General features: G+C 49.1%; 1 protein-coding gene, 1 long non-coding RNA gene and 1 pseudogene across 2 annotated transcripts; all 3 read right to left on the bottom strand.

The window, feature by feature from the left end:
- Window positions 1-2,749: 2,749 nt before the first annotated feature.
- Window positions 2,750-5,602, bottom strand: LOC120692672 (plasmodesmata-located protein 2-like). Its single transcript, XM_039976044.1, has 3 exons — window positions 4,489-5,602; window positions 3,497-3,604; window positions 2,750-3,360 (listed from the first exon to the last, which is right to left on the bottom strand). The coding sequence occupies exons 1-3, from the start codon at window positions 5,231-5,233 to the stop codon at window positions 3,353-3,355; spliced, it is 861 nt and encodes a 286-aa protein (XP_039831978.1). The 5' UTR covers window positions 5,234-5,602; the 3' UTR covers window positions 2,750-3,352.
- A 1,628-nt stretch (window positions 5,603-7,230) lies between these two features.
- LOC120692925 lies at window positions 7,231-9,610 on the bottom strand. Its single transcript, XR_005682793.1, has 3 exons — window positions 9,481-9,610; window positions 8,107-8,792; window positions 7,231-7,952 (listed from the first exon to the last, which is right to left on the bottom strand). It is a non-coding gene; the product is annotated as an uncharacterized LOC120692925 (long non-coding RNA).
- Window positions 9,611-10,674: 1,064 nt separating this feature from the next.
- Window positions 10,675-13,012, bottom strand: LOC120692924 (annotated as a pseudogene).
- Window positions 13,013-13,754: the final 742 nt, after the last annotated feature.

Below are 13,754 nucleotides of genomic sequence, written 5' to 3'. Positions count from 1 at the left end.
CTGACCACGTTGCCTGCTGGACACAAGCCCATTGGACTTAAGTGGGTTTACAAACTGAAGAAAAATTCAGAAGGAGAAGTGATCAAGCACAAGGCCAGGTTGGTGGCAAAAGGGTATGTGCAGAAGCAAGGCATTGATTGAAGAAGTCTTTGCACCTGTAGCCAGGTTGGATACTGTGAGGCTGATTCTTGCTGTTGCTGCAAATCGTGGCTGGGAAGTTCATCATTTAGATGTTAAGTCAGCCTTTCTGAATGGAGAGCTTGAAGAGGAGGTATATGTGTCACAGCCGGAAGGGTATACTGTGAAAAACAAGGAGCATCTTGTGCTAAGATTGAGCAAAGCTCTCTATGGCCTTCGGCAGGCGCCACGGGCTTGGAATATCAGGCTGGATAAAAGTCTGAAAAATCTCGGGTTCAGAAGATGTGTGCAGGAACAGGCAGTATACACAAGAGGAGAAGGGAGAGCTGCAGTTGTCATTGGTGTCTATGTTGATGATCTCATTGTGACAGGAGGTCATCCAGAGGAGATTCAGTTTTTTAAACAACAAATGACAACTGAATTTGACATGAGTGATTTGGGGCTGCTATCATACTATCTTGGCATTGAAGTATCTCAGCAAGAGAATTGTCTGATAATCAAGCAGACAGGCTATGCAAAGAAAGTGCTATCTCAGTTTGGGATGTCTGACTGTAATGCGACAAAATATCCAATGGAGCAGAGAGCTCATTTGCACAAGGACCCAGATGGTCAGACAGTGGATGCCACTGAATACAGAAGAATAGTTGGCTGTCTCGGGTATTTGTTGCATACTAGGCCAGATCTTTCTTTTGCAGTTGGTGTAGCAAGCAGATTTATGGAAAGGCCAACTATGATGCACCACAAGGCTGTGAAACAAATTCTCAGATACCTGAAGGGAACTCTGAATTTTGGCCTGATATACAATCAAGAGGGAGCAAAGGAGGTGCTTACAGGCTACACTGACAGTGATTTGGCTGGTGATCTTGATGACAGAAAGAGTACTGGTGGAATGGCTTTCTATTTAAATGGAAGTCTGGTGTCATGGTGCTCACAAAAACAGAAGACAGTGGCACTTTCATCATGTGAAGCAGAATTTATGGCGGCAGCAGCAGCAGCTTGCCAAGCACTTTGGCTCAGGAGTTTGCTGGGAGAGCTGACAGGAGAAGAGCAGGGGCTGGTGAAGCTCTTTGTGGATAACAATTCAGCTATTGCTTTGATGAAGAATTCTGTTTTTCATGGGAGAAGCAAACACATTGATACAAAGTATCATTGATAGAGGCCTGATTTCAGTCCAGCATGTGTGCACTGAAGAACAAAGAGCAGATGCTCTGACGAAGGCATTGCAGGCAGCAAAGCTAGCAACTATGCGGCACCTGTTGGGTGTGCGTGATCTTGGTTCACTCCAGGATTAGGGGGGAGTATGTTGGACTTAATCCAGGGAGTGACACGTTGGCGTTCTAGTCGTTGGCGTGATGGAGTCAGCAGGAGCGCGTCTTCAGGAGCTCATGCAGGAAGTGGACGCGGCGAGAGCGCCGGGCGTGCGTGAGTGCGTGGATAAAATAACATGCGGTGTGCATGAGTTTGTTTCCTTCTTTTGCGGATCATGAGTTTGCATGATCTGAGTTTGTGAGCCGCTAGTATAAGCAGCCGTCAGTTGTAAGTTTGTTTTTCGAGACACTCCAATCAATCAGAGAAAATAGCTCTGTCCTCCGAAACAACTTCTCTCGTTTTTGTGCTCTGTTCTTCCACCATATCAAAGTGTATGCGATTGTGCTGATCCAGGCTAGTTACCAACACCGTCGAGGGTCGGGCGAAGAACTCCGGCGGCGCTGGCTCGTGGCCCAGGCTGACGAAGATGCCGCCCAGCGACACGGGGAGGAGGTCCCCGCGCAGCATGCGGCGCGCGTCGATGGTGGCGCGCCACGCCCGGCAGACGCAGCGCGACACGGCGAGGCTGCGCGGCGCGAGGCGCTGGAGGACGGCCGCGAGCACGTCGCCGTTGTCCATCCCGTCCGTCGGGTTCGTTACTTCGTTTCCTCCCTTGGCGTTGGCGATCTGTCGAGCACGAACTTGGTCTACATGCAGATTATTACTCCGGCGGCGAAGAGAGGGACACGGAAGGCTCTGCCTGCTCGAGCGGCCTTGGTCGGGATCCCTTTGTATCGGCCTGAGTCCGTGCTCGAGCAGGCAGAGCTTCTGCTATGAGTATTGGGGTCGGCCATTGAGTTTCTCTCTCTCTCTCTCTCTCTCTCTCTCTCTCGTATGTCCTGTCTCCTGTCCTTTGTATGCAACCCATCTGCTATGAGTATTGGGCCGCCTCGGCATCATGGGCCGATTCGGTCGAAAGTCGAAACCGCAGCTCGTGCTTGCCACAAGCTGCTGCTATGCTAGGCCCATCACGAGCGTGTAGTGGGCCAGCAGCACTAGCGGGCCTAGCCTGGTCAATCGGTTTTTCCTTGCACGGCCCCATTACACAGCAGGCCTGACCGAGAAGGCCTGCTGCCCAGCTGCCTGCGTACTTTCGGTCGCTGCGTAAGCGGGCCGCAGCAGCGGCGAGATCGCGCCGGTGCCAAGGCCTAGCTAGCCTGGCCGCACTCAACCAGTTCATCTGATGTCAGGACAGTTCTAGCAACCACAGCGCGACATGTCGCGACCATCACAAGTTTGACACGGCCCTTGCTGTTGCCACAGAGCAGCAGGCTTTCTAGAGTGTAGCAAACATTCAGAAATGTACGGGGAATAGCTCAACAAGTCAAAAGAGAACAGCTGCACAGCACAGCTGCGATTATCAGGTCAGCAGTGTCCATCAGCAAAGCTAGACACCAATCAACCAATGGTACCACCAGCTACCACCAAACCCTAGAGTTAAGATCTGGTTCTAGAGCATATGGAAAGTTAATTTTTTCCACATTAAATCCAACCAAATGACACCCAACCAGCTCCTGCAAACCTTCAATAAGAAACTAAATACGTGCCCTCTAGACCTAAAAGTATTTTCCTTTGGGGAAGAAAATTACAAGAGAATTAATGTACTCCTAGAACCCTAAGCAGGAGAGGCTAAGGTGACAGCCCACGGATCATCTACCAATTCCAACCGATCGAGAATCAAAATAGCACCCAGAACTGGACAGTTTCTTTCCTGAACAGGTCGCCACCTCTTTTCCTCTCTCATCATGGGGGATGCCACCCTCACATGGCCAGAGGAGAAGAGCCAAAAAACAATCCCCTCTGTATTCCACTCACCACCTTGAAGAAACAAACATACACCCCTACCATCAAAATGCCACACCATGCCCCAATGTCTTTGTCCAGACGCTCTAGCCATGCATTCACATCAGTAATCTGCAAGCACAGGACGAGATGAACACAGGTTTGGTAAGGAGGAACAGTGGGGCACATACGGCAAAGCAAGGAGATTGAGGGATAGCACCAAGACGGCCATGGTGCTGCCCGTGCTCTTATATTTCCACCAACTCACCATCCTTCTTCTTGACCAGGCTCCTGGCGAAAAGCAAGCAGATGACCAGGAAACCTACGCCTACGGCTCCCCCAAGCACAATGGCCACAGTCTTCGCTGTCTGCTGCCCTGAGAAACACAAGGGGAAGAGGCAAATCGATTGGATCAGACTAGAGGCAACACGTCTAATCATGGGAACAATCATAGATGCAAATCCAGAAGGAAAGGTGCAAGGCAATGAACACAACTTTTACCAAAGCTTGAATAGACAGATGCATAAACAAGGGCGCGAAATGGAACTGCATTAAGCTACTGCCATATAGTATAGCACCCAAAGAAAGCTTGAGCCAAACAATTGGGGCTCACTGAGGTTCAGTAATGCACATCTCCTAAGTTGAACAAATTAGCCGCACAAACATGTAGAATGCACCAAAGAAAGAGTGAGGATATGGCATGGACAACAGGTGCATCCATGCCTGTCAATTCGTAAATTAACCAAACAAGATAGGAGCAAGACCATGCCATATCTCTATCAAAGTTCCACTTCAAGGATGCAGCCACCTATCGTTCTGGACCACATGGGTTCTAATCTATACAATGAGCACCTGAGAGGGGACTAATCTACACAAACATGCCCAAAACAACCAGAGTCCACCAAAGGAACAACCAAAAAGGCACCCCAACAATCGCCATCAATCAATTCTAAAGCACAGCTGAACAAAGAGCCTGGCAAGATCTCACCTACATTGGCTACACACATACAAACAAATCCACCAACAACAATTTTACAATCAGAGATTAGACACCAACGGGAATCTTAAAATGTTACTAGTTCAGAATGTTGCATTTGCTCAGTTCATCAAATTTAACCAATCTATCCGTGGACGGATCAACAAGCAATTGAATCGGAAGGCTGAATGCAAGGAGACTTGCAAGCGCGGCAAAGGCACCCAATTTGCGGGATTGATGTGAATGTGATTAGCATGTAAGCCAGGAGAGGATAAAGAACTGACCTCCCATGCCTCCGCCATGGGGCACGCCGTGGGGGTAGTAGCTGTAGCTAATGTAGCACTTGTCGAGGTAGACCTGGCCGGAGGGGGCGCCGCCGCACTCGACCTCGACGTGCTGCACGGCCTGGGTGACGCACTGGCCGCAGTCCCCCGTGGAGAGGTCGCCCTCGCATTGCGCCATGGCGTAGACGGCCTGGTAGCTGGTGGCGACGAAGCCGCCGGAGCTTGTTGCGACGCCGCCCTCGAGCGCGGCGAAGGCGGTGTCCCGGCGCACCTCGAAGTCGCCCCCGCCGGCGCTGCCCGTGCCGCAGGTCTTGAAGAGCATCTGGACGCCCGAGACCTGGGGGAAGCCGGAGACCTCGTAGAGCGCGAGGCAGCCGGCGAGCTGGACCCGCGCCGCGACGGAGGCGCCGCAGACGTCGCGCCAGGAGGACATGGCGCGGGAGACGCAGGAGGCGCAGTCGGAGCCGGAGAGGTCCCCGCGGCACTGGAAGAGGCCGAAGACGGAGGTGGAGGAGCCCGCCGTGGAGGGGGAGGAGGTCTTGTAGAACTTGACGGAGCCGGCCTGCGCGGAGAGCGCGCTAGAGAGGGCGGCGACGGTCGGGGGCAGCGCGCCGCCCGGGAAGCTCTGGTTGGCGCAGCCCTTGTAGACGAGCGCGTCGAGGTCGGCGCACGACACGGGCGGCGGCGCGTGGAGGAGGAGGAAGACGGCGGCGGCCAGCAGCTGAAACCGGCGCGCCCCGCCCATCGAGAATCGCAGGTTCCCCTGGTCCTTGGGATCTCTCGCCCCCCTCCCTCTGCTCTGCACCGCTGCTCTGCCTCGCCGCGGCGGTGGTGGTGGTGCGGAGTGTACTGGCCCAGCTCTACTGGCGTCGCCTCGCTCGCGTCTCGCCTGCTGCTGGGTGGGTTCGTTCTACTTCTGCCTCCGCCCCGCTCTCGCCCCCCACCACACCACGCCCACCGTCAGGGGTCAGGTGCTTTGGTTTCTTCTTCCGTTTACACCCCGTGGGTGGGTTTCTTGCGCGAGTCGTTTAATGTCGCAGTTAATGGGGTGGGGAAAGACGACGGCAAAGCAAGCATTTTTCTTGTGTGATGAAGTGAAGAGCTGACAGCTGATTGGTCTTGGCAAAATTGGTCCGAAATCCAAACCATCTTGGCAAAATTGGTGCAAATGGAGGTGGTGTGAACCTTCTTCCTCATGACCGATCAGGTGCAAATTGGTCTAACGTCTATACAGGACAAAGATAAAGAGGATACACTAGATGTTTTTGTTAAGAAAGAGACTCGTAATCTTCCTTTGTCTGATATATTATAGGTTATATAGGGCCTGTTACAAGGAGACACTGTTCGTTTGGCTTGTCAGCCAACTAGTCAGCAGTGTCTTTCTCTCGTATCAAATCAGCACCAGCCACCAACTAACAGCCAGCCGGTAGTAATATTCTTTCATAATAAATCAGCACCAGTTACCAGCTACAGCCAAGTGAACAGAGTGAGTCGTCGAATAATTTTGTCGCTCTTGGATAGGAGAATGACTTCATCGAGTTGACACAAGCTCCGTTGTTAGTTTACTTGCATTCAAATATAATCATAGGACGGTCAAGAACTTCAGCTTGCCAAATAAAATCATGTTGGTGCTTTGGGGGTAAGCCTGTCAAATTTGAAGTAATTTATTTAATAGCTGCGTTCGTGAGGCCAATGGGGGTGCAGATTTTGGATGCACGGTGCATTTGCCGTGTCCTTGGGATCTTCTGCAGTTCTAACTCCGATCCAATGTCTCAAACTCTAAACCTATTGCAACATTTCCCTTCTCTCCGAAGACATTGCCAGTGTTCCCCATCACTTTCAAACAAAGTGACTTCTTAACGGCTAGCAGTTTGTGTAATATATTATAAACTGAACTGTTTTAAAGCAGTTGTGTTAACTCGCTCAGCATACCTTTTGTTTACAAGCTTAAAGCTCCCACTAACTGTATTTTTATGTGAAGTAAGCTAGGAGATATTGCACCACATGCATTGAAAATTATAGTTAAATTGATGCTTGCTAGCTTTTTCCTTCCGTTTTCGTTAGGAGATCTGTGTTGCTCCGGGGCGTTCGCGATCATATTTTATCATCCTGGTTCTGGTACTGTTTGGTTTATGCTACTCATGCTATAAAAAGAATCTTGCATGCATAAAGTGCTAAACAAAATTTATTTGCAAAACCTTTTTACGGGTGGGTGCAACTTTACGCGACGAATCTAATGACGGTAATTGATTCATGATTTGCTACAGTGATGCTACAGTAATAATTCTCTAATCGTACGGTCAAAAGTCTCATTAGATTCGTCTCACAAAATAGCACAGGAATTGTGGAGTTAGTTTTGCAAACTAACTTTATTTAATAATCTTAATTAATGGTCAAAGTTTGCTACAGTTGCTTATGCTACTCAAACCAAACCGGGCCAATGGATGTGATCAGTGATTGTCATGGCCTTTTAGCTTGCACATTGAGAGAAGTTTAACATGTATTTTGGTAAAACACTCTTGAGACATCTGGCACCTTTGATGGACGCGGCAGGATGGGCTCCTGACGTGCCATTGCTGTGGTACCTGAAATGAATAAAGCTGCACGATACATTTCAACTCTACGGAATAGCTTGCTCAGACGGTCATGGCCATAAGGACCACCCCCCCCCCCCCCCCCCGACCCGATGCTTTTGTGCGCCACAAAAAGCAGTCCCCCCCCCCCCCCCCCACAGCAGATCACTGTGCTCCTTTTACTCCTTGCATGCATCCTTTGAGCAAAGTGAAAGAAAAAACAAAAACAAAAACAACAGGGGAGGCTGGGGGAGAGGTATCAAAGCACGAAACTTCCCCTCACTTTGATCGCCTTTCCTCCCCTTTGGATGATTGCTTCTCACTCTCACCAGTGCAAGGCCCTTTCTTTCACTTTCGACCAGTGTACCCCAATACAGATTCACCTCCTAATGTAACAGCCCGTACGTTTCCTCCTTGGCTAATCCCAGTCGCTTTCCCTCACTTTTCCTGTCACTCCAGTGCTAGTAGTACTAATACCATGACACTAAAGCAAGGTAAGTGTGCTAAGCAACCAAGCCAGGGGGCCGGACCAGATGGTCAGCTGCCTCGGTTCGTCTAGGGGCACCACCACCCCCTAGCTTTTGGCCATGGAACTTTCACGGCGGTGGTGGTAACTTGCGATGCACATTTATAGGTCTTTCCACCACTCGCCACTATCATTGTACCTTTCGCGACCATGCATTCGGCCTGGATGAGCGCAAGGGTGTGCCACCCTAGTGGGACAAATCGCTCCCACGATATTCCAGGGTCCCCGGTAAAAGTGTGCGAATCGTATGTGGCTATGTGCACTCTGTCGGGGACACATGCGCCCATGCATGGGCCATGGTCCAGCATTATAATCGGAGCAACAGCTGCTAATGATCTCCACTAATGAGGTTGTGTCTCCGAGCACTGCAGCAAGAGGGAATTAAGATGTTTGTGAGTAAGTATCATGAAAATGACAGCTGCAAAGCTGCCTACTACATGGGCGGCAATAGAAGCATACTAGGACTGAGCTTTTTTTTGGGTCAACCGCAGCATCAAGTTCGAACAGGGTTACGTTTACCTGGACATGGTCGGCGAGAGTCTGGCGGGTCACAGACTCACAGTCCATAGACCACAGGTTGGCAACGGTGGAGTGGAGGTGGAGCCGCGCTGCAGCAGTGCAGGGTGCGCTGGTAAATGATTTGCTCGGCAGCTCGGATTCAGGCATGACCGGGTGACCATGACCCACACGGCCACACCACACCACACCACAAGGTCGCCTTGGGGTAGGGGGCTTCAGGATTCGCTGCTCGCCTGCTACTCCATCACTGAAACTGCGAAGAGTAGGTGAAAAGCGAGGGGAAGACCTGCTGGCTGCTTCGTTGCACATTTATGCCGACCCGGGTGAAAAGGTCCATCTCCATCAGCGCACCATGCTCTTTGCTCTGGCCTCTCGGCAGTTTTCTACTTTTCCTCCAGAGGAACGAGGGGGAGCCGCTGGGACAAGACCCCTTTCTCCGTTCCACAGTGCATTGGTCCCTTTCAATGCGGATTTCAGAGGTTCACGGCAACCTTGGCAGACGTGTGCAACCGCTTTTTGCAGGGCAGTTGCAACGGAGTTTGATCTGATCAAAGATTCGTCCTGCGCTCCTGTTGACCACCGAAGAAGCCACTCGCTGGTTTGCGAATGCAATGCTTGAGTCCGAGCCAGGTTGCCTGAAGAAGAGCTCATCCCCCAGCTTGCAACGAGCCAACGAGCGTTCTCGTCTGAAAGAGGGGATGCAGTCAACATTCAAAGTACAATGCTTCCAACTAAAGAATGTTGGAGAAGGTAAAGAAGAGCTCATCAAACTTGGTGTCCTACAGCTACAGGGTACGACAGTACAGTATGGTATAACAGCTGTATGCAACTATTAAATTATATTGTTTGGAGGGCGGAAAACACACACGTTGCCCAAAAATCTGGCTTGCTCGGCTGCTCCTGCATGCTGGTTTCTAAATTATTATGACATTGGCCTTGTTTGGCATTCTACAAAAATAGCGCGCACGTTTCTTGAAAAGAGAATCTCGCATGCATGAAATACTAAATGAAGTCTATTACCATCATCTAATCCTGCAGTCAAAGGCCTTATTAGATTCTTCAAGGTCACTAGCGCGGGGGTTCTGGAGTTGGTTTTGTAAACTGCCTTTGTTTGACACCGTAATTAGCGGTCAAAATGTCACTATTCATATCACGTTAAAATACTAGCGCGAACCAAACGAGGCCATTGGCATGCTACCTGGACGGTTGGACTCTTCTACTTGTCCAGTTCAACTTCTGGTGCAAGTGTTTGGGATCCAATGTAACTGGTGCCCACCCTCATTGCGCTTTGAAACAACCCTGACCATCTAGTTAAAAGGAAAAGAACGTGGTCTTTTCTAAGACGAACTTTGATGTGAATGTGATCACACCTACCTGGAGCCCTCTTTCTTGGTCTCCGAAGGTTCCTTGTTTCAGTCCTGCTTCACTTTAGTCCCAAAAATCCCCTTGTTTGCCTTAATCCCTTTGCAGCTTGGATGAATAGTAACTTCACTACTTCGGGGGGGGGGGGGGGGGACCATAACATATAAAGCTTCCACTGCAGTTCTTGAGATCGGATCGCAGTTTTTTTTCCCATCTGGAAACAATTTTCTGTCTTGAATAATAGTCCACTTGTCCTGCTCACTCACACATGCACAGAAAAGGAACCGTTAGCACAAATTCTCTTGGATTCTTTATTGCAGACAAGAATCTTCACTGATGACAGCACGTTTGCAACGAGACAAGGATCATATGTGCGAATCATTAAAATTTTCAACTATTGCACCACAATCTCTTCCTGTTCTCGGTGTCAGAATTCAACAGCGGCAAAACAATTGCACGGTAAAGAGCCGAAGCTTTCAGACTCCAGCAGACATAGTAATTTAGCATGCACATGCAACTTATTCAGCCATAGTGGAACATGGGTATCAATACTCACTAAAAAAACATTTTCTCTAAAACTAGCAGCACCTCGTGCCACAATGATAACACCCAACTGGATAGCTGCAACACTACTTTGCAAGACCAAAACTCTAAAACTTCTGATTAATGCAATTTTTCAGTCAAATAGAACATCAGAGTCTGGCATGCTGTCTCATAATAAAATGTATGCGCAATCAATGTGTTTCTAAATGCATAGAACCAACAATGCTGTAAATGGACACTTATACTCCAGGTCCCCATAAAATTAGCACGGCAATACACCTCTGTAAGTTCAAGAGGACTTATGCAGGGGCACCAACTGGATTTGAAACAACAAGTACACTGAGAATTAGTCCTTCACTCTTGTCAACAAATATAATAGATAATTAATACCAGCAAGTTTGAGTAGAATATATTGCATGAGACACATTTAACAACTATGATCAAATTAAGGTGATTATTGAAAAGAAGGAAATTGACATATATCAGATAATCATGGTTAGGCTGAAGGTGGAATCTATAAAGAATGTTTAACATAATTAGCTGGTGATAAGCATACACCTATGTAGCTTGCCTTGATATTGCTCTATATAAGCATAAAACAATGCCATGACATGATTAATATTGAGAAAATTCAGTAGAGTATAAAATCTAGACAAGCAAAGATGAATGGAGAGACATTGATCAAAATACCACATGTTCCGATAGTGCATTTTTCGCACTACACTTGTTCCCTCAAATCGACAAGTCTTCTGCTGTGAAGTTAATTGCTTTCAACAGTCTTCAAATGGGATGCTACAGAGAAACTGAGAACTGCTACTTCCCCTCAGCAGTTTATATTGCCGGAAGGAGAAGAAAATACCAGCCCCAAGAAAGATAAAACAAGTGGCAACTATTAGACACGACTGAATTGGGACATCTGAGAGACCCCAAACTGCTAATTAGCAGGCATAAATGGTTCCCAAAGTGATTGCATATAAAGAGCATCGCTGGCATCCAGATTTATGCTTCATGAGTCACAAGATGGTATGGTGTCTAAGCAACACCATAAAACCACAGCTCTCTTCAAAATTTCAATCATGTAATGAAGGGACTCGCCCTACGGACTATGGTAACCAGCACAAGCAAGCTTCCAATAAACTCCGGAGTAAGTTCTTCTGGAGTCACATGTTCTATCTCAAAAATCACACAAATAGTTCTGGGACCATAGTTTATCCTCAGGATTAAGTACCTCACCAGTAGTCTCTGCAGCTGCAAGCACCTTTTTTAATCGTGTGGTACCTATTGACATCCCTTACTACAATTACTCTGTTGACAACCATGCTTGCATACTTGAAAAATTCATGACAATGAGCACATATTCTCAAGTTCTTAACTATTCTCAACACTTTTCCAGATGGTACAGCACCACTGATCAAACCATATGCGAGGGCCAACCTTTCGCTATGATTCCATAACCCCTCGTCCACCTCCTTGTAACCTAACTTCTCTACCTCTTGAATCAATTCATTCAGCTTGTCATATATCTCTAGAAGTTGTCGGTGCCTTCTTTCATTCGCGACAAACACATGTACCTGCCCTCTAACCTCAATCCAACTCCGACCACCTTCCTTCCTGACCCCACAGTCCCTCATTGCAGTCCACGACGCAGCCTCCTCATCCTTTTTCCCTGCTGCAGAGTAGACATTGGCAAGCATGACATAAGTTGAGTCATCCTTGGGATTAATGGCCAAAAGCCGTTGTCCCATGGATTCTGCCATGTCAACCTTGCGGTGAACCACACAGCCCATTAGAAGTGTCCGCCACACCGCTGCATCTGGCTTGCATGGCATTGTACAAGCAACACTCTCTGCATCCTCTAGACGTCCAACCCGTGTCATTGCACCCACCACACAAGTATAATGCTCAAGGCCAGGCTTCATATTGTGCTTCGACTGCATTGCTTCCAACCAAAATTCAGCCTCAGAGGCTGCTCCGGCATTACTACAAGCTGTCAGAACAGCAAGGAATGTTAGCCCGTCAGGGGAAAATCCCAGCTCTATCATCTGGTCAAACAGTCCAACAGCTGCTTGCACATCTCCCTGCTGAGCGTACGCAGACAGCACCGCATTCCACGTGATCAAGTTCCGGTCACCACCCAGCCCCTCAAACACCTTCACTGCGTCGTCCACAACTCCGGCCTTACCATAAGCATCCACCAGAGCGGTGCCAACGGCCACGTTTCCATCAAGCCCGGCAACCACCGCATGTGCATGAATCCCACAAGTCTGCTCGAGCGCAGCAAGCCCGGCAGCCGCCCGGAGAGCACCGGACAGCGCATACATAGTTGAATCAACCGCATTTGAGCGCATACCAGCAAACACAGAGAGAGATTCTTCGTATTTCCCATTCTGCGCGAGCCCAACAATTGTGGAAGAGTAGCAGACGGGGTCCTGACTTGGAACGGGGATTTCATCGAACAGGTGGCGCGCGGCCGTGGGGGACCAGGATCGGGCATACAGAGTAATAAGGAAAGAGGCGGAGTAGGGGGACGACGAGAGAGCGAGCTTGAAGGCGAGGGCGTGCAAGTGTGGCGCGAGGGACGGCGGCATGGAGCGGAGGAGGGAGGAGAGCAGGGCGTCGGCGAGGAAGGCCGGAGACACGCCGAGGACGCCGCGTAGGAGCGAGAGCGCGGAGGACGGGGAGGAAGAGGTGGCGGAGGCGAGGGAAGGTGGTGATAGATCCGGTGGTGGGTCGGAACGGGAGGCGGGAGAGGAGGGGCAGCGAGAGCGACGGCGGGTAGCGGGAGAGGAGGAAGCTGTATGCGGCGCGGGAGGAAGAGGCTGTCTTGACGAGGACCGCGTGGAGGACGGCTGGGTCGCCGCCCGCTTCGACCACCGCGGAGGCAGCAGCTCTGAGAGACGCGGCCACGGCGAGCATGGGTGGCGCTGCGTTCGGCGGCGGCGGCGATATGCTGGGGTCGGGGGCGACTAGCCGGCGGTTTCGGGGGATCGGCCGTTCCGGAGTGGCGGCAAAGCGCCGAAGAAAGTGCGCTCTATTTGGTGGATTTGAGCCGGCAGCCGGCCCAAATCCTCGGCGCGGCCCCAAGTTTATTTGGGCTGGACCGGATTGGGCACCTCAGGCTTTTTGTTGTGGTTGTAGAAATGTTTGGGCTTAATTGGTTGTATTCACGACGGTTCAGGTCCATCTGAAGAAAATGGTATGTTAGCCCATCTGTGATATGTTTTTCTTTTTGCAGAAATATGTGATCTGTTTTTTTGTACAAGTGAAGATGTAGGAACGTGCTTAATTTACTTCCACCAATCAACGATGTCATTCAAAAATAATACATGTGTTGCTTCGTTAAAACAATAATGTCAATTATCATCCTTTCAAAACAAACAATGATACAAATTATGGTGCAAAAAAAGGTAATACACATGTATAAAAGTGGGTATAAAAAAAATACCAGTATAAAAAGTTTTAGCATTTCGGTAAAAATATTTTAGAAACATTAAATCCATGAGCCTCCACACCTCCTGTCTAAATTTTTTTAGCATTTTGATAAGTCTAATTTTGATGAAAAATAGTTTGAATTCTTTTAATTTTTATAGTATATATACAAGATAGATATAGACTACTGATCGAACTAGCTGTGGCTTAAGTCCTGTTCTGTTCCCCATTTTATTTCTCACTTTTGTACAGAGCACGCTCTTTCAGAGCGACATCGCACGCTCTAGGGTGCTGCAAAATATCAAAACGATGGC

This window comes from Panicum virgatum, chromosome 9N (genome assembly GCF_016808335.1).
Source record: "Panicum virgatum strain AP13 chromosome 9N, P.virgatum_v5, whole genome shotgun sequence".
Taxonomy (NCBI): Eukaryota; Viridiplantae; Streptophyta; class Magnoliopsida; order Poales; family Poaceae; genus Panicum; species Panicum virgatum.
This window is presented reverse-complemented; position numbering and strand designations above follow the sequence as displayed.

Coding starts and splice junctions, on each gene's coding strand:
- LOC120692672 (XM_039976044.1), bottom strand. CDS start 5,233: ATGGGCGGGGCGCGCCGGTTTCAGCTGCTGGCCGCCGCCGTCTTCCTC. Junction 3,605..4,488: donor CCATGGCGGAGGCATGGGAG/GTCAGTTCTTTA, acceptor TGTGTTTCTCAG/GGCAGCAGACAGCGAAGACT.